Source organism: Mobula birostris, chromosome X (assembly GCF_030028105.1).
Source record: "Mobula birostris isolate sMobBir1 chromosome X, sMobBir1.hap1, whole genome shotgun sequence".
NCBI lineage: Eukaryota > Metazoa > Chordata > Chondrichthyes > Myliobatiformes > Myliobatidae > Mobula > Mobula birostris.
The window spans coordinates 7,744,586-7,767,370 of NC_092402.1; the positions used below are offsets into that span (position 1 = coordinate 7,744,586).

The 22,785-nt window shown below is 47.8% G+C and overlaps 1 protein-coding gene across 1 annotated transcript in view; it reads right to left on the bottom strand.

The window, feature by feature from the left end:
- LOC140191853 (uncharacterized) overlaps positions 1–22,785 on the bottom strand; it is a 109,452-nt gene that overhangs the window by 23,154 nt on the left and 63,513 nt on the right. Inside the window, exons 10-11 of the mRNA XM_072249645.1 lie at positions 4,578–4,673; positions 1,228–1,381 (exon numbers count right to left, since the gene is read on the bottom strand). Of these exons, the coding sequence (XP_072105746.1) occupies positions 1,228–1,381; positions 4,578–4,673 (250 nt within the window). The remainder of the gene's footprint in view (positions 1–1,227; positions 1,382–4,577; positions 4,674–22,785) is intronic.

The window sequence follows — 22,785 nt, forward strand, 5'->3', positions numbered from 1 at the left end:
TCGACATGTTGTGCGTTCAGAGACGCTCTTCTGCACACCACTGTTGTGACGCCTGGTTACTTGAGTTACTGTCACCTTCCTGCCATCTTGAACCAATCTGGCCATTCTCCTCTGACCTCTCTCGTCAACAAGGCATTTTCACCCACAGAACTGCCGCTCACTGGATGTTATGTTTTCTTTTGTTTTTCACACCACTCTCTCCAAACCCTTGAGATGGTTGTGCGTGAAAATAGGAGGAGGAGAAGATGGCGGCGCGCGCGGCCACTTTGGTGGTGACGTCTGTTATCTGTCAAGTAGGGTGCCGTGCACAATTCTGATTTGATAGAGACAGACGTGAGAGCACGGAGGAACATCTGGAGAAACTTCTGAAATGCCGGCTTTGCTGCCGCTGCTACTGTGTGGTAACTGGAATCTCCGGAGCAGAAGGCCTCGAAATCCTCGGCTTTGCTTGTTTCAGCGGCCGGGGTGAGGTCGAAGGCGCTCGGCCGAGGATGGCACTCGGGAGGCTGTATCGGAGAGGCTGGTTGGAGGCTCGAAGCTTTCGGACGGACGGACTCAGGGTCAGCTGGGGTCGGCTGCTTCCAAGGCATCGGCAAGTTGACGGGGCCTGGAGGTTTATGGCAGGGAGTTTCTCCCTTTTGCCGTCTGGTATCAGGGACTCGGGAGTCGATCGACTCGGGACTTTGAGACTTTATTTACCGTGCCCATGGTCTGCTCTTTATCAAATTATGGTATTGTTTTGCACTGCTGTAACTATATGTTATAATTATGTGGTTCTGTCAGTGTTAGTCTTTGGTATGTCCTGTTTTTCTGTGATATCACTCCGGAGAAACATTGTATCATTTCTTAATGCATATATGCATTTCTAAATGACAATAAAAGAGGACTGAGTATTCTTATAATCTAAAAAAAAAATTGCAGGAGATCAGCAGTTTCTGAGATACTCAAACCACCCCGTCTGGCACCGACAATCAATCCACGGTCAAAGCCACTGTGATCACGTTTATCACCCCTCCCCCCATTCTGATGTCTTGTTCTGAACAATACTGAACCTCTTGACCACATCTGCATGCTTTTATGCACGGAGTTGCTGCTGATTGGATCTGTGCATTAACGAGCAGGTCTACAGGAGAAACCGAATAAGGTGGCCACTGCAAGCAGCTGCTCCAACAGCAAAGTACGCCTGGATCGAATGCAAGGCAGGGCAAAAAGTTTGATGTCACTTACCTCTCTCGAAGTACGGGTTGCCGAACAGGAGCTCCGGATGGGCAGAAGGTGCTGTTGGCACGTTCCCGCTGTAAGGGTTGGCGTGTTGCAATTCAAACGCTCCACTCTGATGGCTTGTACCGAGCCTCAACTCGTCAATCGTCTTAGTCAGTCTCTGTGGACAGAAGTCAAGTTATTGTAGCCGTCCCACGCAGGAAATGAGCCGACGAAACTACCCTCAAATAAGGACTGGGAACCTACTGGCATTATAGAACACTGAAGAGAAGAGCAGGAGAACGTGTATTTAACCTTTCAGTAATATTTCAGTAACCCTATGTTGAGTAACCTACCTGAATGGCAGACCACAGTCTGTGTGGCTTCAGAACTGTGTGTCAGACACGGCTATAAGCAGCACAGGGGACTGTATCGGCTCCCTTCCTGTTCACCCTGTATACCTCGGACTTTAGATACAATACTGAGTCATGTCATCTGCAGAAATTCCCCGATGACTCAGCAATAGCTGGGTGTGTAAAGGGAGGGTGGGAGGATGAATACAGGGTCCTGGTGGAGGACTTTGTCAAATGGTGCTAGCTGAATCATCTGCAGCTCAACATCAGTACGACAAAGGAGATGGTGATGGACTTTAGGAAGACTGAGCCTGCACTGCTCCCTGTTACTATTGATAGTGAGGACGTCTATCACAAAGAGGGTTAATATGAGAATAAAAACGATCACCGGCACTGTTACAGCGATATAAGATCATAAAATATAGGGGCAGAAGTAGGCCATTTGGCCCATCAAGTCTGCTGCGCCATTCAATCACAGGCTTATCCAATTCAACCAGTCACCCCCACTCCCCTGCCTTCACCCCACACCCTTTGATGCCCTGGCTGATCAAGAACCTGTCTATCTCTGCCTTAAATACACCCAGTGACTTGGCCCCCACAGCCACTCGTGGCAGCAAATTCCACAGATTTACCACCCTCTGACTAAAGTAATTTCTCCGCATCTCTGTTCTAAAGGGACGTCCTTCAATTCTGAAGTTGTGCCCTCTTGTCCTGGAATCCTCCACCACGGGAAATAACTTTGCCGTATCCAACAACACGCATAAAAATTGCTGGTGAACGCAGCAGGCCAGGCAGCATCTCTAGGAAGAGGTACAGTCTATGTTTCAGGCCGAGACCCTTCGTCAGGACTAACTGAAGGAAGAGTTTGTTAGAGATTTGAAAGTGGGAGGGGGAGGGGGAGATTTAAAATGATAGGAGAAGACAGGAGGGGGAGGGATGGAGCCAAGAGCTGGACAGGTGATTGGCAAAAGGGGATACGAGAGGATCATGGGACAGGAGGTCCGGGAAGAAAGACGGGGGAGAGGCGGAAGCCTAGTGGATGGACAAGGAGTATAGTGAGAGGGGCAGAGGGAGAAACAGGAGAGAGAGAAAATAAATAAATAAATAAATAAATAACGGATGGGGTACGAGGGGGAGGTGGGGCATTAGCGGAAGTTAGAGAAGTCGATGTTCATGCCATCAGGTTGGAGGCTACCCAGATGGAATATAAGGTGTTGTTCCTCCAACCTGAGTGTGGCTTCATCTTTACCGTAGAAGAGGCCGTGGATAGACATGTCAGAATGGGAATGGGATGTGGAATTAAAATGTGTGGCCACTGGGAGATCCTGCTTTCTCTGGCGGACAGAGCGTAGGTGTTCACTGAAACGGTCTCCCAGCCTGCATCGGGTCTCGCCAATATATAAAAGGCCACATCGGGAGCACCGGACGCAGTATATCACCCCAGCCGACTCACAGGTGAAGTGTTGCCTCACCTGGAAGGACTGTCTGGGGCCCTGAATGGTGGTAAGGGAGGAAGTGTAAGGGCATGTGTAGCACTTGTTCCGCTTACAAGGATGCTTGAAATTCCAGCATCTGCAGATTTCCTTGTGTTTGCGTTTGCCATATCTAATCTGCTCAGGCCTTTTAACACTCGGAACGTTTTCTACGAGATCATACGATATGGTAACCATCACAGTATACACCTTCCCCCAAACACCTCCACTTCCCCCAAACACCTCCACTTCCCCCAAACACCTCCAGTTCTGCCCTAATCCATACTCCCCAGGCTGCTGTGTTCCATCACTAATGGCCAAACCTTCAACACACCACTGCTTTAAGCTTCTGATTACCCTCCTACACACTGCCCTACTCCGAGGACCTCCTAACCGGCACCCAACACATCAATGCAGCTGCAAAGGTGGCCCTATATTTCATAAGGAGTTTGTGGGGATTTGGAATGTCACCAAAAGACACTTGCAAGTTTCTACAGACATACCATAGACAGTGTTGTAACTGGCTGCATCACCGTCTGGTATTGGGGGGTTGGGGGGAGTGTGGTGACATCATACGACAGGGCACGTAATGGTGGTGATGATCTTAGAAAGGGAGTGCTGGCATTGGAGAAGGTCCAGAGGAGGTTCATGAGAATTATCCTGGGAATGAAAAGGGTGGGGGGGGGGGGGAGGGAATCGCGACTGAAACCTGTTGAACATTGAAAGATCCAGATAGAGAGGGTGTCTCTTATTGTGGGGGAGTCTAAGTCCAGAGGGCACAGCCTCAGAAGAGGAGGAGCTCCCTTTAGAAACGTGATTCCTTTATCCACAGGGTGGTGAATCTGTGGAACTGACTGCCACAGACGGCTGTCTGGGCCAGGTCAAGGGTTTCAAAGATGCACTTAATGTCAGAGAAATGTATACCATACACATCCTGAAATGCTTCTTCCTTCGCAAAACATCCACGAAAACAGAGGAGAGCCCCCAAAGAATGAATGACAGTTAAATGTTAGAACCCCAAAGCCACCCCCACCAGCCTCCTCACCCCTCTGCCCGCGTAATCCCCCTCCCCCACCCCCACCAGCCGGGGGAAAAAAGCATCGGCGCTCACCACCGAGCACTCAAGCGTGCAGCAAAGCATCAGCAAAGACACAGGCTTGCAGTACCCCCAAAGACTACATTGTTCACCCGGTATTTGACATATCACAGGCTCCCTCTCTCCCTCATAAGGGAGAAAGAGGTGTCCCCGTTTGACAGCGAGAGGGGAGACATAACAAACAACTCGCTGGTTTACAATTAGTCAGGGCATTGAAAGGTTACGGGGAGAAGGCAGGTGGTAATCGCATCACTACCTGTTAGGGGTTTGTCCGTTCTCGCCCCGTGACCGCGAGGGTTTCCTCCGGGTGCTCCGGTTTCCTCCCGAAGTCCAAAGACACACCAGGGTTGATAGGTTAATTGGTCAATGTGCTCGGGTTAAACCGGGGGATTGCTCTGTGGTGTAACTCAAAAAAACAAACAGGCGGCGGGTAATCGCAAAACGCACAGCACGTACCTCGACGTCCTCTTGCAACCCAGCCACCTTCGCATCGCGAACTTCCAAGGAACGGGTCTTCAGGTCCAGCTCGCATGCTAGCTCCGTGCACTTCCCCTGCAAGAGGAGCAAGGCGCTTTTCAATCAGCCACCGCAGTTCAGCAGGCACAGTATCATTCAGATACGCCCGAGGAGGATTACCTTCGTCATGTCAGCGGTCTGAACATGCTGATTACCGCTGGCACGTCTTCCTCTCCATGACACCCTCTGACCAAGCGTCCGGTCGTGAACCCAGTGTCTCCACGTCAAACTTTTTTTAAAAACTCCCCCCGCCACCCCCACGATAAGTACCTCACAGAGTCATAGCGCATTAATGCACAGAAACAGGTCCTTATTCTGTTAATCTGCCAACACCCATCAACCCTGCACCCAAACCATAGCCCTCCATACCACCTCCCATCCACGTACCTATGCAAACTTCGCTCAAGTGTTGAAATCAAACCCACATCTATCACTTGCACTGGCAGCTGCTTCCACACCATCCATGTGAAGGAGGTCTCCTTAAATACTTCACCTTTCCCCCTTAACCTACGACCTCTAAGCTCTGGTCCAGCACCTTGGTTAGGAACAGGGCAAGGAAGGCAAAGGCAATGATAGGATTCATATCCAGAGACCGCTGTAAATGGTTCGGCACATGTTAGATGGGCCGAAGGGCCTGTTTCTGTACTGTACTTTACTTTTCCCCCCCGGACTCTACGGCGTGCAGGCCTGCAGCTGGAAAAGAGGTCAACAGAAACTCCGAAAGAGGGCAAATGCAATGCTGTCACTCGTTTCGAGAGGGCTAGACTGTAAGAGCAAGGATGACATGCTGAGACTTTATAAGGCACTGGACAGACCGTATTTTAAGTACTGTGTCCCTGATCGAAGAAAGACTGTGCTGGCAATGAAGATGGTCCAGAGGAGATTCAAGGGAATGATGTGGGGAATGAAAGGGTTAACATATAGTTGCAAAGGGCCTTTACTCACTGGGGTTTAAAAGAATGAAGGTGGGGAGGGCAGAATCTCATCAAGACCTATCGAATATTGAAAGATCAGTACAAAGTGGATGTGGAGAGGATGTTTCCTATAGTGGAGGAGTCTAGGACCAGAGGACACAGATAGAGTGGATGTGGAGAGGATGTTTCCTATAGTGGGGGAGTCTTGGACCAGAGGACACAGATAGAGTGGATGCGGAGAGGATGTTTCCTATAGTGGGGGAGTCTTGGACCAGAGGACACAGATAGAGTGGGTGTGGAGAGGATGTTTCCTATAGTGGAGGAGTCTAGGACCAGAGGACACAGATAGAGTGGATGTGGAGAGTATGTTTCCTATAGTGGGGAGTCTTGGACCAGAGGACACAGATAGAGTGCCTGTGGAGAGGATGTTTCCTACAGTGGGGGAGTCTAGGACCAGAGGGCACAGATAGAGTGGATGTGGAGAGGATGTTTCCTATAGTGGGGAGTCTTGGACCAGAGGACACAGATAGAGTGGGTGTGGAGAGGGTGTTTCCTATAGTGGGGGAGTCTTGGACCAGAGGACACAGATAGAGTGGATGTGGAGAGGATGTTTCCTATAGTGGGGAGTCTTGGACCAGAGCACACAGATAGAGTGGATGTGGAGAGGATGTTTCCTATAGTGGAGGAGTCTAGGACCAGAGGACACAGATAGAGTGGATGTGGAGAGGATGTTTCCTACAGTGGGGGAGTCTAGGACCAGAGGACACAGATAGAGTGGATGTGGAGAGGATGTTTCCTATAGTGGGGAGTCTTGGACCAGAGGACACAGATAGAGTGGATGTGGAGAGGATGTTTCTTATGGGGGGTGGGGGCAGAAGTTTAGGTTCAGAGGGTACAGCCTCACCTAATCTCAGTGGAAAAAGCCTTCTTGCATTTACACTATCTATACCCATTATAATTTTGTATACTTCTATCAAATCTCTTCTCATTTTCCGACGTTCCAGGAATGAAATCCTAAACTATTTTCCCTCTCCCGATAACTTAAGTCTTAAGTCCCAGCAACATCTTTGTAAGTTTTCCCTGAACTCTTTTTTTAAAAATCTTTCCTATGGGTAGGTGACAGAACTGCTCGCAATCCTGCAAATTTGGCCTCACGTCTTATACAACTTCAACATAACTTTGCAACTCCTGTATTTAATGCTCTGATTTATGAAGCAAGGATGTAAATGTTGCGGCTTTATAGGGCGCTGGTGAGGCCTCACTCGGAGCACTGTGAGCAGTTTTGGTCCCCTTATCTGAGAAAGGATATGCTGACGTTGGATAGCGTTTAAAGAAGGTTCGCGAAAATAATTTGGAGATTGAAAGGCTTGTTATATAGGGAACATTTGATGGCTCTGGACCTGTACTCGCTGGGATTCAGAAGACCAAGATAGGGATCTCATTGAAATCTATCAAATATTGGAAGTGAATGTGGAGAGGATGCTTCCAATGGTGGGGGAGCCTGAGACCAGAGGACACAGACTCAGGATAGAGAAACGTCAATTTAGAATGGAGATGAGGAGGAATTTCTTTAGCCAGAGAGGGGTGAATCTGCGGAATGTGTTGCCACAGGCAGCTGTGGAGGCCAAGTTACTATGTATATTTAAAGACAGAGGTTGATAATTCTTGATTGGTCAGGATATGAAGGGGTACGAGAAGAAGGCAGGAGATTGGGACTGAGAGGGAAAATGGATCAGCCGTGATGAAATGGCGGAGGGGACTCGATGGGCCAAATGGCCGAATTCTGCTCCTCTATCTCATGGTCTTCTGAAGGCCAATGTGCCCAGAGGTTTCTCTTTACAACCCTATCTGCCGGTGATGCCTGCTTGAAGGAATTCGGGATCTGTATTACCCAACAACCTTCTACCTTGTTTAAGGTATTACACGCAGGGACTCTCCAAGCGACAGGTGATCAAACAATATACAGCCAATGGAAAAATGCAGAATTAACCTTTCAACCACTCCCGAGGACAACTACACACGTCCAGCGCAAAGTTCTTCAAAATAATCAGCACACGCCCAACCGTTCCCAACAGTCCTGCAACCTTTCGTCGTACTGGACCAACTGTTGTCCAGTTTGTCTTCTGACACTGGCACCATGCACCACGAAGGCTGGCGTCTTGTGCTTCCAGTTGGTGTAACCACTTGGAATGCAGAGAACATGACGGCACAGCGCAGGTCCTTTCACCCATGATGACGTGCCAACCTTTCAATCGGGGGTTGCCAACATGGGGTCCATGACATTTAAAAAAAAGGCTGGGAACTCCTGCTTTAAACCTACTCTACGATCAATCTAATCCCTCCCAAACAGCCCTCCATTTTTCTATTGCTAACATTTTTTTACTATGACCAGAAGATCCTAAGATACAGGAGCAGGTTTAAGCCATTCAGCCCATCACGCCTGCTATTATCCTTTTCAACCCCATTCTCCCGCCTTCTCTGCATATCCTTTGATGTCCTTGTCAACCAAGAACTTATCAAGCTCCACTTCAAATACAACCAGCAACCTGGCCTCCACAGCCATCTGTGGCAATGAATTCCATAGCTTCACCGCCTTCTGGCTAAAGAAAATTCATCGTCATCCCTGTTCTAAAGGGAAGCCCTTCTACTCTGAGTTTACTCTGGTCACAGATTCCCCCACTATGGGAAACATCCCATGACAATTCTGGAACCAAGACATTTACTGTTAGTTTAACATCATATAATATATTGACAACTTACTAGTAAAACATGAAAATATAGTACTGTACAAACGTCTTCAGCACATATATATAGCCAGGCGTGCCTAAGACTTCTGCACACAGCACTGTATTTGTCAGGGTGGAGTGGAGAGCGAGTTTGTAAATCTGGCGGGAGCAAAGGATGTTGGGAGTGGCGAGGGTGGAACGTGGGGGACAGGTGGCAGAGAAGGAGTGCCAGGGTCGTGGGGTGCAGACACACCCAGCCCTGAGACACCAGGTAAGGTCATTTGATTCCCAAACATTTGGTTTATTGATCATTACAGAATGTCTCTCTGATGTTTCCCACTCCCTCCCCTCTCCCTTCCCCTTTTCCCAACCATGATTCCCCTCTCCCTCCCCCTTTTCCCAACCATGATTCCTCTCTCCCTCCCCCTTTTCCCAACCATGATTCCCCTCTCCCTTCCCCTTTTCCCAACCATGATTCCCTTCTCCCTCCCCCTTTTCCCAACCATGATTCCCCTCTCCCTCCCCCTTCCCCAACCATGATTCCCCTCTCCCTTCCCCTTTTCCCAACCATGATTCCCCTCTCCCTCCCCCTTTTCCCAACCATGATTCCCCTCTCCCTCCCCCTTTTCCCAACCATGATTCCCCTCTCCCTCCCCCGTTCCCCAACCATGATTCCCCTCTCCCTGCCCTCCCTTCCCACTCTCAGTCCACAATAGAGACCCAGATCAGAATCAGGTTTATCATCACTCAGGTGTTGTGAAATTTGTTTTTGTTTTGAGGCAGCAGCAGTTACATTTACATCATTTATTATTATATTGTAATTTGTCCCTTACTGTGCCTGTCTTGTTTATTAATTATTATACTGTCTTGCACTGTATTGTGCACTTTACGTAGTCCTGTGTAGGTCTTTATATAGTCTAGTGCGGTTTTGTGTTGTTTCAGGTAGCACCATGATCCTGGAGGAACGTTGTTTCCTTTTTGCTGTGTACTGTACCAGCAGTTGTGGTTTAAATGACAATAAAAGTGATGACTTGAGAGTGCAATATGTAAAATTACTATAGTACTGTGCAGACAATAACCTATCCCCCAATGTCAGCAAGACGAAGGAATTGATTGTTGACTTCAGAAGGAGTAGTGGACCGCATGACCCAATTTACATCGGTGGTGCGCAAGTGGAACAGGTCAAAAGCTTTAAGTTCCTCGGGGTCAATATCACAAATGACCTGACTTGGTCCAACCAAGCAGAGTCCACTGCCAAGAAGGCCCAGCAGCACCTTTACTTCCTGAGAAAACTAAAGAAATTTGTCCTGTTCCCTAAAACCCTCACTAATTTTTATAGATGCAGCGTAGAAAGCATTCTTCTAGGGTGCATCACAACCTGGTATGGAGATTGTCCTGTCCAAGACCGGAAGAAGCTGCAGAAGATCGTGAACACGGCGCAGAACATCACAGAAACCAATCTTCCGTCCGTGGACTCACTTTACACCGCACGCTGTCGGAGCAGTGCTGCCAGGATAATCAAGGACACGACCCACCCAGCCAACACACTTTTCGTCCCTCTTCCCTCCGGGAGAAGGCTCAGGATCTTGAAGACTCGTACGGCCAGATTTGGGAACAGCTTCTTTCCAACTGTGATAAGACTGCTGAACGGATCCTGACCCGGATCTGGGCCGTACCCTCCAAATATCCGGACCTGCCTCTCGGTTTTTTTGTACTTCCTCACTTTCCATTTTTCTATTTTCTATTTATGATTTATAATTTAAATTTTTAATATTTACTAATTTTTACTATTTTTAATATTTAATATTTGTAATCCAGGGAGCGGGAAGCGCGGAATGAAATATCGCTGTGATGATTGTACATTCTAGTATCAATTGTTTGGCGACAATGAAGTATAAGTATAAAGAAGCCTTAAGCCCCCTCACTACACCGATGTGCCTGAGGCTTGTGCATAGGACTGTAAACAATTGAATCACCTCCAGTTTCTGCGTATCACTGATAAGGCTGCCATTTGCTACTGGTCTGATATTGCCCTCGTGAGCCAGCCTCTGGGAGCCACTAGAGTCCTGGGGAAGGCTTGCTGACTCTGCTGTTGGGGAGGGGCTCCAGGATTTAGATCCAGTAACGACGAAAGAAAGGTGCGATACCCCCAAGTCAGGATGGCGTGAGACCATCCTGCTCCAAGTCCCTGGCTGCCTTGTAGATCTGTCCTGGGCCCAACATCTCGATGCAGTTACGAGTAAGACATACCCGTGGCTCTGTTAGGAGTTTGACCGAGATTTGGTACGTCAACAAAAGACTCCAGCAAAATCTCTACAGACGTACCACGCAGAACAATTCTGACTGGCCGCATCGCCTTCTGGTATGGGCTGGGGGGCGGATGGCAATGCGGGGGCATTGGAAGAAGCCGCAGAGGGTTGTGAACGCACCAGCCTCTCCGGAATCCAGGACATCTTCAATAAGGCACTCATGCCCTCTTCTCATTGCTACCATCAGGGAGGAGGTACAGGAGCCTGAAGACACACACTCAGCGATTCAGGAACAGCTTCTTCCCCTCTGCCATCAGGGAGGAGGTACAGGAGCCTGAAGACACACACTCAACGATTCAGGAACAGCTTCTTCCCCTCTGCCATCAGGGAGGAGGTACAGGAGCCTGAAGACACACACTCAGCGATTCAGGAACAGCTTCTTCCCCTCTGCCATCAGGGAGGAGGTACAGGAGCCTGAAGACACACACTCAGCGATTCAGGAACAGCTTCTTCCCCTCTGCCATCAGGGAGGAGGTACAGGAGCCTGAAGACACACACTCAACGATTCAGGAACAGCTTCTTCCCCTCTGCCATCAGATCTCTGAAAGGACGTTGAACAACCTCACCATTTTTTTGCTCTCTTTTTGCACTGCATAGTTAATTCAATATACAGTCTGTGTGTGTCCGTGTGTGTGTGTCTGTGTCCGTGTGGAAGGCGTGCCCGTGTGGAAGGCGTGTGTGTGTGTCTGTGTCCGTGTGGAAGGCGTGTGCGTGTGGAAGGCGTGTGCGTGTGGAAGGCGTGTCCGTGTGTGTCCGTGTCCGTGTGGAAGGCGTGTGCGTGTGGAAGGCGTGTCCGTGTCCGTGTGGAAGGCGTGTGCGTGTGTGTCCGTGTCCGTGTGGAAGGCGTGTGCGTGTGGAAGGCGTGTCCGTGTGTGTCCGTGTCCGTGTGGAAGGTGTGTGTGTGTGTGTCCGTGTCCGTGTGGAAGGCGTGTGCGTGTGTGTCCGTGTGCGTGTGGAAGGCGTGTGCGTGTGCGTCTGGATTTCCAGCATCTGCAGAATCTCTCGTGTTTAAGAAAGTCTGCTGAGTATAGATATTCCTTCAATTTGAGAAGTGCCTGAATACTATCTAAACCCACAGAAAGAGAAGGTTTTTCTGTAGGTCTTTTACGTTTATCATAGTTTTTCCACACGTTCTATCGTATTTCTTTATTTTCCTGTAAATGCAAGAAAGTGGATCTCAAGGTGAATGTATGGTGACATTTACTGTATGTACTCTGATAATAAATTTACTTTGAACTTCGAACGTGACGTGGGTGTGACGTCAGACAACGCACTGCGGCGTCACACCTGCGTGTCTACTCGTCCTGTATCAGTAGGGACCTGCTCCCACCTCCACTGCCGTTGGAAAGAGCGACCTGATCCGTCCCGGACGGGCCTAAGTCTCAACTTCCGGCCCGCTAATTCTTTTGTTCTTTCGGTCTGGTGCCATTGTCCCTGACCCAGGCACGCGCACCCGGGGTGCATCACGACCCGCAGGTTGTCAGGGGCGCGTGGCGCCCAGCCCCATCTCTCCGTTACAACCCAAGGACAAGTCTCACAGAGGGCCAGTGGTTGAAGCACCCTAACGGCTCCCATTCGGGTAGGGGAAATTAGGACAGGAAAGGCTCCCCTATCACTGCCAATGCATGCCCAAAGTTTGCATTTATTTAATGAAATGTCGTAGACCTCTGACTCTTGCCGGTGCCAAGTAGGCTCTTTAAGTTGTGCCACTCTATCATTGCCTGACAACCCCAATTAACCCTAACCTACCCTCGGGGCAATTTACCCATTAACCCACTCAGCTACCCAGTACGTCTTTGGGCTGTGGGGGGGTAACCGGAGTACGCGGGGCAAACCCACCCATTCCACGGGGCGGACGCAATGAGAACCGTCACGAAACGGCGCCGGAACTGAACTCTGAACTCCACTACCGCCCCCCGAGCTGGAACGGCGTCCCACTCACCCGCTACACTACCGTGATGCCCCACCGCGTACTGAGGTGCAGGCACTGCACTCGACAGATCCTCCGGGAGGAAGTCCGTTCAGGAGGGAGCTGCACCTACACGAGAACGACTCCCACTGTGCCGCAGAGAACAGGCGGCAGCTGTGAAGGGAGAGGCTGGACAACCAAAAGACCCAACCACCGACCACAGACACCATCTGCTCTCACCCACACTGCTCCAGAATATGTGGATCCCGGATCGGCCTCTACAGCCACCTGAGGACCCACCGATCGACAATCCCTCAGGAGAACATCGTCCTCGGCTCGAGTGATCGCACTATGACATATTTACGTCACCACTGAGATTCACTTTCTTGCAGGCATTCACAGCAGAACAAAGAAATACATTACAGCCAATGAAAAGCTACCAGGACTGGCAAACAACCAATGTGTAAAAAAAAAGGTAAATTGCAAAAAATAAGTAGCACTGAGAACGTGAGTTGTTGAGTCCTTGAAAATGAGTTGTGGATCAGTTCAGTGTTGGGGTGAGTGAAGTTACCCACAATTATTCAGGAGACTGATGACTGAGGGGTAATAATTGTTCCTGAACTCAATGGTGGGGGACCCAAGGCTCCTGTACCTCCTTCCTGATGTTTGAGGGATAATAACTGTTCCTGAACCTGGTGGTGTGGGTCCTGAGGCTCCTGTACCTCTTTCCTGATGGTTGAGGGGTAATAACTGTTCCTGAACCTGGTGGTGTGGGTCCTGAGGCTCCTGTACCTCCTTCCTGATGGCTGAGGGGTAATAACTGTTCCTGAACCTGGGGTGGTTTGGGACCTGGTCAAGGACCAACTGTATTTGCCATCTACATAGACATGCATTAGGATTTTGCTGTGGTGTGTTGGTCAGGGGCATGTCAGGCAACAATTATAAAGAATTATATGAAAGTAAAAAGTTAGGAGGTTAAAGTACAGATATGGGATATTAGTGGGTAGAATTTCTGGGCCAGTGTTAAAACATGAAATAGCCCAAAGTTAGTTAGCATGTAATAAAAAATCATAGTAACCTTTGTGAAGAATGATGAGAGTCTGAGATCATTGTTAAAGGTCCCAATAACTTAGAGACATCCTAACGATCTGATCTCAAGTCTAATCAAAGCTGTTACCACAATAAAAAGGTGTCCACCCACTGACCCATCTCTCCAGACCCCCCCAACCACCACTACTTTATCGTTCCCTGTCGGAGTCACCTTACGTAGAGACACTCCTGTGCTCAGCGTCACTTTATGGACACACAATCAATGTACATAAGCTATCTTATGTATTTATATTTATAGTGGTTGCTCCCCCCGCAAAGTTTAACTTGCAGGTTGAGTGGGTGGTGAGGAAGGCAAATGCAATGTTAGTATTCATTTTGAGAGGCCGAGAATAGAAAAAGCAAGGATGTGTAATGCTGAGGATTTAAGGAACAGGTGAGGCCTGACTTGGAGCATTGTGTGTGAGCAGTTTTGGGGCCCCCTTATCTGAGAAAGGTTGGGCCGACGCTGGAGAGGGTTCGAAGGAGGTTCACAAAACCGATTCCGGGATTGAAAGGGTTACCACGTGAGAACCAGTGGAAGGCTCTGGGCCTGTACTCACTGGAATTCAGAAGAATGTGGGGGAGGGGGGGTGAAATCTCATTGAAACCTATCGAATGGTGAAAGGCTTCAATAGAGTGGCTGTAGGGAGGATGTTTCATACTGTGGGGGGTGGGTTCTAGGGCCAGAGGACACAGCCTCGGGATAGAGGGGGTGTCCGATTAGAAGGAATTTCTTCAGCAAGAGGGTGGAGGATCTGTGGAATTCGTTGCCACAGGCGGCTGTGGAGGCCAGGTCACTGGGTGTGGTTCAGGCAGAGGTTGATAGGCTGCTCAGGGCATTAAGGGTGTCAGGGAGAAGGCAGGAGATTGAGGCCGAGAGGGAAACCAGATCAACCATGTTGAAATGACGGAGCGCTCTCGATGGGCCAAACGGTCTGATTCTCTTCCCGTATCTTATGGTCTTTTTAATTACTATTATTGTGTTATCTTAACTGTGTGTGTTTTTTTTGTGCTGCATCAGATCTGGAGTAACGATTATTTCGTCCCCCCGTACCCTCACGTACGGGAAACAACATTAAACAACCCTAAATCTCGGGTAGACTGCTTACTGTCAGGTGGGCATCCTACCAACCTACCAACAAAGCTTTCAACTTGTTGATCTGCTTATGCAGTTTCTGGCACTCCTTGTACTTTTGGACATAGCAGGACTTCCCTGTCAGCAGTTTAGCCTTTAAGCTTGCAAGCTCCTTCTGGACCGGGTGGTCTGCTGAGATAGTTGCCTCAGCACAAGCCTGGAAGCACAACAGACACACATGGGTAGATTTCTGTGGCCTTAGCAGAACAACTTCTAACAGAATGTTTTCAGCGTGACACCGGAGCTCTTGCCACTTAACCCAGGGGTCCCCAACCTTTTTTGGCACCGCGGACCGGTTTAATATTGACAATATTCCTGTGGACCGGCCGACCGAGGAGGTGGTGGTGTTCAAGTAGAGCTGCCAACTTCCTCACTCCCAAATAAGGGACAAAAGTAGCAGTCAAATACAGGACACTCGTCTTTACCCCGAGAAAGACTACCGTGACCATGAAGCTTCGCGCGGGCACCTGTGTGCGGCTGCGTGTACGTGCCGAATTTTTTCTACAAATCGGTTTTGGCTTAATCTTTCCGATTCTGTTAAGTGAAACTACACTGTACATACGTTATTTCTACTTTATATAGGTTGTGTATTTATCATATCATTCCTGCTTTTACTATGTGCTAGTGTTACTTTAGGTTTTATGTGTTATGTGGTATGATTTGGTAGGTTACTTTTTGGGTCTGGGAACGCTCAAAAACTTTCCCCATAATAATGAATGGTAATTGCTTCTTCGCTTTACGCCATTTCGGCTTACAATGGTTTCATAGGAACGCTCTACCTTAGCGGGGGAAATACGGGACAAGGGCGGTCCCGTATGGAACAAACCAATTTAGCCCAATATACGGGATGTCCTGGCTAATGCGTGACAGGGAATGAGGAAAGGAGGAAAGGTGCAGCTGACTCATATCGTTAAATCATATCGTTTCCTCGCGGCCCGGTAGCACATGCTTTGCGGCCCTGTGGTTGGGGACCACTGACTTAACCAGTAGATGTATGGCTTAGTGTGAAACTTGCTGGTGTGTTTTATCGATTTATCTGTCTGTTTGAGATACATCATGGAAAACACCCTTCCAGCCCTCTGAGTCACGCTGCACAGTAACCTCCGATTTAACCCCAGCCAAATCCCCAGACAATTTACAAAGACCAATTAACCTACTACCCAGTTATGTCTTCGGACTGTGGGAGGAAACCGGAACACCTGGAGGAAACCCACGCGGTCACGGGGGTGGAGAACGTACAAACTCCTCATGGGAATTGAACCCGGGTCACCGGTACCGTAAAACGTTGCGCTGACAGCTACCCTACTGTACCGTCCCGACTCTCCTGGCAAGGAAGACCAAACACACACACACACACACACCACCAGCAGCTCTTCTCATTTAAGAAAGTCCTGAATTAGTCTTCACTTGATCTTAGGGGGCTCCAGAGAAGTTCTACTCCTTCGTTTTACTCCTTGCGGGTTTACGTTCGCCTCTCCCGCGATGGCTGGAGCGGTCGAGCTGGAAGAAGTCACGGCAGGCTAACCGTCGTGATCGCGGGGGGGGGATGGGGGGGCACCCTCGAAGGGTCAGTTGACCTATCCTACCTGTGCTCAGTCAGGCTCCCAGCACGGGCCACCCCAACGTACAAACTCCTTACAGCTGAACGCGGGTCGCTGGCGCTGTACGCGGGTTACGGTGAGCGATGCGCCACTGCGCCACCCTGACTTGGGCAAGGGTCCAGAGGCAGACGGGAGTCACGTTTCAGGCTGCTAGAGGGCTCAACCTTGCAACTTGCAGTATTTCTCCAAAGTGCTTTGTAACCCCACCCCCCACCCCAGTTTAAAGAGCATGGATAAGGTGCTGTTTAAAAGATTAGATTAGGTTAGATTCAACTTTATTGTCCTTGTGCCAAGTACAGATACAAAGCCAAAGAACTGCGAATAAGAAGTGCTACAGCACACAAATATAAAAGTACTGAGACAGTACAATATGGGTGCAATACTGCTTAGTGCTGTGATGTGAGGTTCAGCAGGGTCACAGCCTCAGTGAAGAAGCTCTTCCTGTGCCTGCTGGTGCGGGAGCGGAGGCTCCTGTAGCGTCTACCGGATGGGAGGAGAGTAAAATGTCCATGGTTAGGGTGAGATGCATCCTTGATAATGCTTTTCGTCCTATTCCAGAGAAGTTACTGGAGGTGAGCAGAATCAATTGGTTCCTTAAGGCTGTTACAGCCGGGGGTGGAAATGGGGACAAGCTCCCACTACCCATTAAGTGTTCCCAATGGTGTACGGCTCAAATCGCCCCTGACAAACCAAGTCCAGCTCCTGTCCTTCACGTGTGGCTAAGCTACTAAGCCTGGCGGAACTGTTCCTACTGACAGTCGCTTTGGGCAGATAGTCGTTGGCAGCTCATCTCGGAGAAGGAAAACTCTGATCTCAAACCTCCGCTGCCTCGTACACTCGCGGGGAAGGCTTCGGGAGTAAACCCTGAGGGGAAAAATCCGGAGCTGGAGTCCCTACGTCGAGTTCAATGCTGACTGGCAACTCCTGGTGCCAAACTGTATCGGTCTCTGCCATCCCTTTGGGTTCATCAGCTGCGTGGAGAGGGGGAGCCTGCTACATGGGCAACAGCTCACTCTCCGTATCGTACTGTCCATATCTGGACAGCTGGGACACAACATCTGTGGTTGGCCCAGACTGACGGAGACCCGTAGAATCAACTGGACTACCCTCTAAAAGGAGCTGTCACGATGGGCCACAAATAGCCACGCTCATGCAAGTTGGAGAAAACAGAACCCCAGGCCAGCGGCAGGGAAATTTGGAGTTGTACATCTCCTGGCGGAAAGGCGCCGATTGACGTCAACCGAAATCTATTCGCGTAGGAACCCACCCACAGTGACCGCAAGGGCGTCAGATGGTCACTTCTTCCAGAAGCCTCATTTGGTATAGGAAATCAATTTCAATTCAACTGGGTTACTGGATGCAATGGAATAATGTTCTGGGAAATCAAACCATCATGCATAAGCTTATACTGTGCATTGCTTCACTCACCTGGAGCTTGGATAAAGTTCCATATAGAATCAAAACGTCCACTTGATCAGGGAGTAAGCTGGTTACAAAAACAGTGACTGTCCCCAAGCAGCAAGGCTGATCCACCCCTCCACACCCCCAAACGCTACTACCTTATCATCTCCTGTCAGCATCACCCTATGTACAGACACTCCAGTGCCCAGCGTCACTTTATGGACACACAATCAATGTACAGTATGTGAACGATCCTAGAGTCATTAAAAAAAAAGTACAGCACAGAAACAGGCCCTTCAGCCCATCTAGTCCATGACGAGACATTTGAAGTGCCTACTCCCATCGACCTGCAATGGGACCATAACCCTACCATCCATGTGCCTATCGAAAATGCTCTGAAACGTTGAAATCCAGCTCACAGGCACCACATTTACTGGCAGCTTGTTCCACACGCTCACCAGCCCTCCAAGTGAAGAAGTTTCCCCTCATGTTCCCCTTAAATATTTCACCTTTCACCCTTAAACCATTACTCTTATTAAACATATTATTTCTGTTTTGCACTATTTTTACTTCTAACTATTTAATATCCACACAGTGTCTATAAAAAGTATTCACCCCCCCCAGATGTTTTCATGTTTTATTGTTTTACAACATTGAATCACAGTGGATTTAATTTGCCTTTTTTTTGACACTGATCGACAGAAAAAGCCTCTTTCGTGTTCAAGTGAAAACAGATCTCTACAAGGTGATCTAAATTTATTACAAATATAAAGCACAAATTAATTGTTATTCACCCCCTTTAATATGACACACCGAATCATCACTGGTGCAGCCAAATGGTTTAAGAAGTCACATAATTTGTTGACTGGAGATCACCTGTGTGCAGTCAAAGTGTTTCAATTGTTACACCTGTATCTGGAAGGTCCAACTGCTGGTGAGTCGGTATCCTGGCAAAAACTACACCATGAAGACAGAAAAACATTCCAAGGAACTCCGCGAAAAAGTTATTGAAAAGCACAAGTCAGGAGACGGATACAAGAAAATTTCCAAGTCACTGAATGTCCCTTACAGTTAAGTCAATAATCAAAATATGGAAAGAATGCAAAGCTGTAAATTTGTCTAGAACACGCTATCCTAAAAAAACCTGAGTGACCGTACAAGAAGCGGACTAGTGAGGGAGGCCACCAAGAGACCTATGACAACTCTGGAGGAGTTACAAGCTTCAGTGGCTGAGATGGGAGAGACTGAGCATACAACACTGTTGCCCAGGTGCTTCACCCAGCTGTAACTTTATAGCAGAGAAAGTCACTGTTGAAAAAAACTCACTTGAAATCTTGGCTAGAGTTTGCCAGAAGGCACGTGGGAGACTCTGAATTCAGCTGGAAGAAGGTTCTATGATCTGATGAAACCAAAATTGAGCTTTATGGCCATCAGATTAAACACTGATTGGCATAAGCCAAACACTGTACATCATCAAAAACACACCGCCCCTACTGTGAAGCATGGTTAACGTTCATGCTATGGGGATGCTTCACTGCAGCAGGTCCTGGAAGGCTTGTGAAGGTAGAGGCTGAAATGAATGCAGCAAAGTACAGGGAAATCCTGGAGGAAAACCTGATGCAATCTGCAAGAGAACTGCGACTTGGGAGAAGATTTGTTTTCCAGCAAGACAATGACCCCAAGCATAAAGACAAAGCTACGTAGCAAAGTTTAAAAACAACAAAGTTAATGTCCTGGAGTGCCTAAGTCAGAGTCCAGGCCTCAATCTAATTGAGAATCTATGGCTGGACTTGAAAAGGGCTGTTTACTTACCATCCCCATGCAATCTGACATCTTGAGCAGTTTTGTAAAGAAGAATGGGGAAAAATTGCAGTGTTCAGATGTGCAAAGCTGATAGAGACCTATCCACACAGACTCACGGCTGTAATTGCTGCCAAAGGTGCATCTACTAAATACTGACTTGAAGGGGGTGAGTAATTAGAAACCATAGAAACTATAGCACAGAAACAGGCCTTTTGGCCCTTCTTGGCTGTGCCAAACCATTTTCTGCCTAGTCCCACTGACCTGCACACGGACCATATCCCTCCATACACCTCCCATCCATGTATCTATCCAATTTATTCTTAAATGTTAAAAAAGAACCCACATTTACCACCTCATCTGGCAGCTCATTCCATACTCCCACCACTCTGTGTGAAGAAGCCCCCCCTAATGTTCCCTTTAAATTTTCCCCCCTCACCCTTAACCCATGTCCTCTGGTTTTTTTTCTCCCCTTGCCTCAGTGGAAAAAGCCTGCTTGCATTCACTCTATCAATACCCATCATAATTTTATATACCTCTATCAAATCTCCCCTCATTCTTCTACGCTCCAGGGAATAAAGTCCTAACCGATTCAACCTTTTCTCTGTAACTGAGTTTCTCAAGTCCTGGCAACATCCTTGTAAACTTTCTCTGCACTCTTTCAACCTTACTAATATCCTTCCTGTAATTTGGTGACCAAAACTGAACACAATACTCCAGATTCGGCCTCACCAATGTCTTATACAACCTCATCATAACATTCCAGCTCTTATACTCAATACTTTGATTAATAAAGGCCAATGTACCAAAAGCTCTCTTTACAACCCTATCTACTTGTGATGCCACTTTTAGGGAATTTTGTATCTGTATTCCCAGATCCCTCTGTTCCACTGCACTCCTCAGTGCCTTACCATTAACCCTGTATGTTCTACGTTGGTTTGTCCTTCCAACGTGCAACACCTCACACTTGTCTGTATTAAACTCCATCTGCCATTTTTCAGCCCATTTTCCCAGCTGGTCCAAGTCCCTCTGCAGGCTCTGAAAACCTTCCTCACTGTCTACTACACCCTTGTATCATCAGCAAATTTGCTGATCCAATTTACCACATTATCATCCAGATCATTGATATAGATGACAAGTAACAATGGACCCAGCACTGATCCCTGTGGCACACCACTAGTCACAGGCCTCCACTCAGAGAAGCAATTCTCTACAACCACTCTTTGGCTTCTTCCATTGAGCCAATGTCTAATCCAATTTACCACCTCTCCATGTATACCTAGCGACTGAATTTTCCTAACTAACCTCCCATGCGGGACCTTGTCAAAGGCCTTACTGAAATCCATGTAGACAATATCCACTGCCTTCCCTTCATCCACTTTCCTGGTAACCTCCTCGAAAAACTCCAATAGATTGGTCAAACATGACCTACCACGCACAAAGCCATGTTGACTCTCCCTAATAAGTCCCTGTCTATCCAAAAGCTTGTAGATTCTGTCTCTTAGTACTCCCTCCAATAACTTACCTACTACCGACGTTAAACTCACCGGCCTATAATTTCCCAGATTACTTTTCGATCCTTTTTTAAACAACAGAACAACATGAGCCACTCTCCAATCCTCCGGCACCTCACCCGTAGACAGCGACATTTTAAATATTTCTGTCAGGGCCCCCGCAATTTCAACACTAGTCTCCTTCAAGGTCCGAGGGAACACCCTGTCAGGTCCCGGGGATTTATCCATTTTAATTTTCCTCAAGACAGCAAGCACCTCCTCCTTTTCAATCTGTACAGTTTCCATGATCTCACTGCTTGATTCCCCCAATTCCATAGGCTATGCAATTATAAAATTATGCAATCAATTTTGTTTAATAATTAATAAGTGGCGTGCAGCCACTTCGGTGATGAATATCTGTTATTTGTCAAGTAGGGGACCGCGCACAATTCTGATTCGATGGAGACAGACATGAGAGCACAGCGGAACATCTGGAAAACTTCTGAAGTGCCCGCTTCGCTGCCGCTGCTACTGTGTGGTAACCGGAATCTCCGGAGCTGAAGACCTCGAAATCCTCGGCTTTGTGTGTTTCAGCGGCCGGGGCGAGGTCGAAGGCGCTCGGCAGAGGAAGGCGCTCGGCAGAGGATGGCACTCAGGAAGCTGTATCGGAGAGGTTGTTTGGAAGCTCGGAGTTTTCGGACGGATGGACTCCGGGTCGGCTGCTTCCCAGGTTTCGGCAAGTTGACAGTGCCTGGAGGTTTATGGCAGGGAGTTTCTCCCTTTTGCCGCCTGCTATTGGGGACTTGGGAGTCGATCGACTCGGGGACTTTGAGACTTTTGTTTTTACTGTGCCTATGGTCTGTTCTTTATCAAATTATGGTATTGCTTTGTACTGCTGTAACTATATGTTATAATTAGTCTTTGGTATGTCTTGTTTTCTGTGATATCACTCCGGAGAAACATTGTATCATTTCTTAATGCATGTATGCATTTCTAAATGACAATAAAAGAGGACTGAGTGTTCTCATAATCTAAAAAAAAATTAGATCACTTCGTAGAAATTTGTTTTCACTTTGACGTGAAAGTCTTTTCTGTTGATCAGTGTCAAATAAAAGACAAATTAAATCCACTGTGATTCAATGTTGTAAAACAATAAAACATGAAAACTTTCGGGGGGAGGGGGAAACTTTTTATAGACACTGTATATATACTTACTATAATTGATTCACTTACTTCTCTTTCCGTCTATATATTCACGTATTGCGTTGTACTGCTGCTGCTAAGTTAACAAATTTTATGACAATAAACCTCATTTTGGATCTCACGTTGTTGTCCCACCCAACCCCTGTGGATAGAGGCTGCTTGCATTTACCTTATCTACATCCCTCATGATTTTGTACACCTCTGTGTATGTAATTATGTATTTCTATTTATTGTGTTTTGTTATTGTGTTCTTTATGTTACTGAGCTTTTTTTTAGGGGGGGTTACTGCATCAGTTCAGCAGTAACAATTGTTTCGTTCTCTTTTACACTTGGGTACAGGAAATGACATTAAACTACCTTGAATCCTGCAGACCACATCATATGGTCATTTCAACCAATCAGTAGGATTTTTTTAGAGACACAGATCACATGTCCTACACCACAGACCAATGAAAATTAATTTAATATTGTAAACTTTTTTTTTTAAATGAGATTTCGTGCCGTTTTGATTTCGGTCGTCACCAACCTGAACCCAAAGCAACAAAAATTCTATTTTTATTTAGAAATG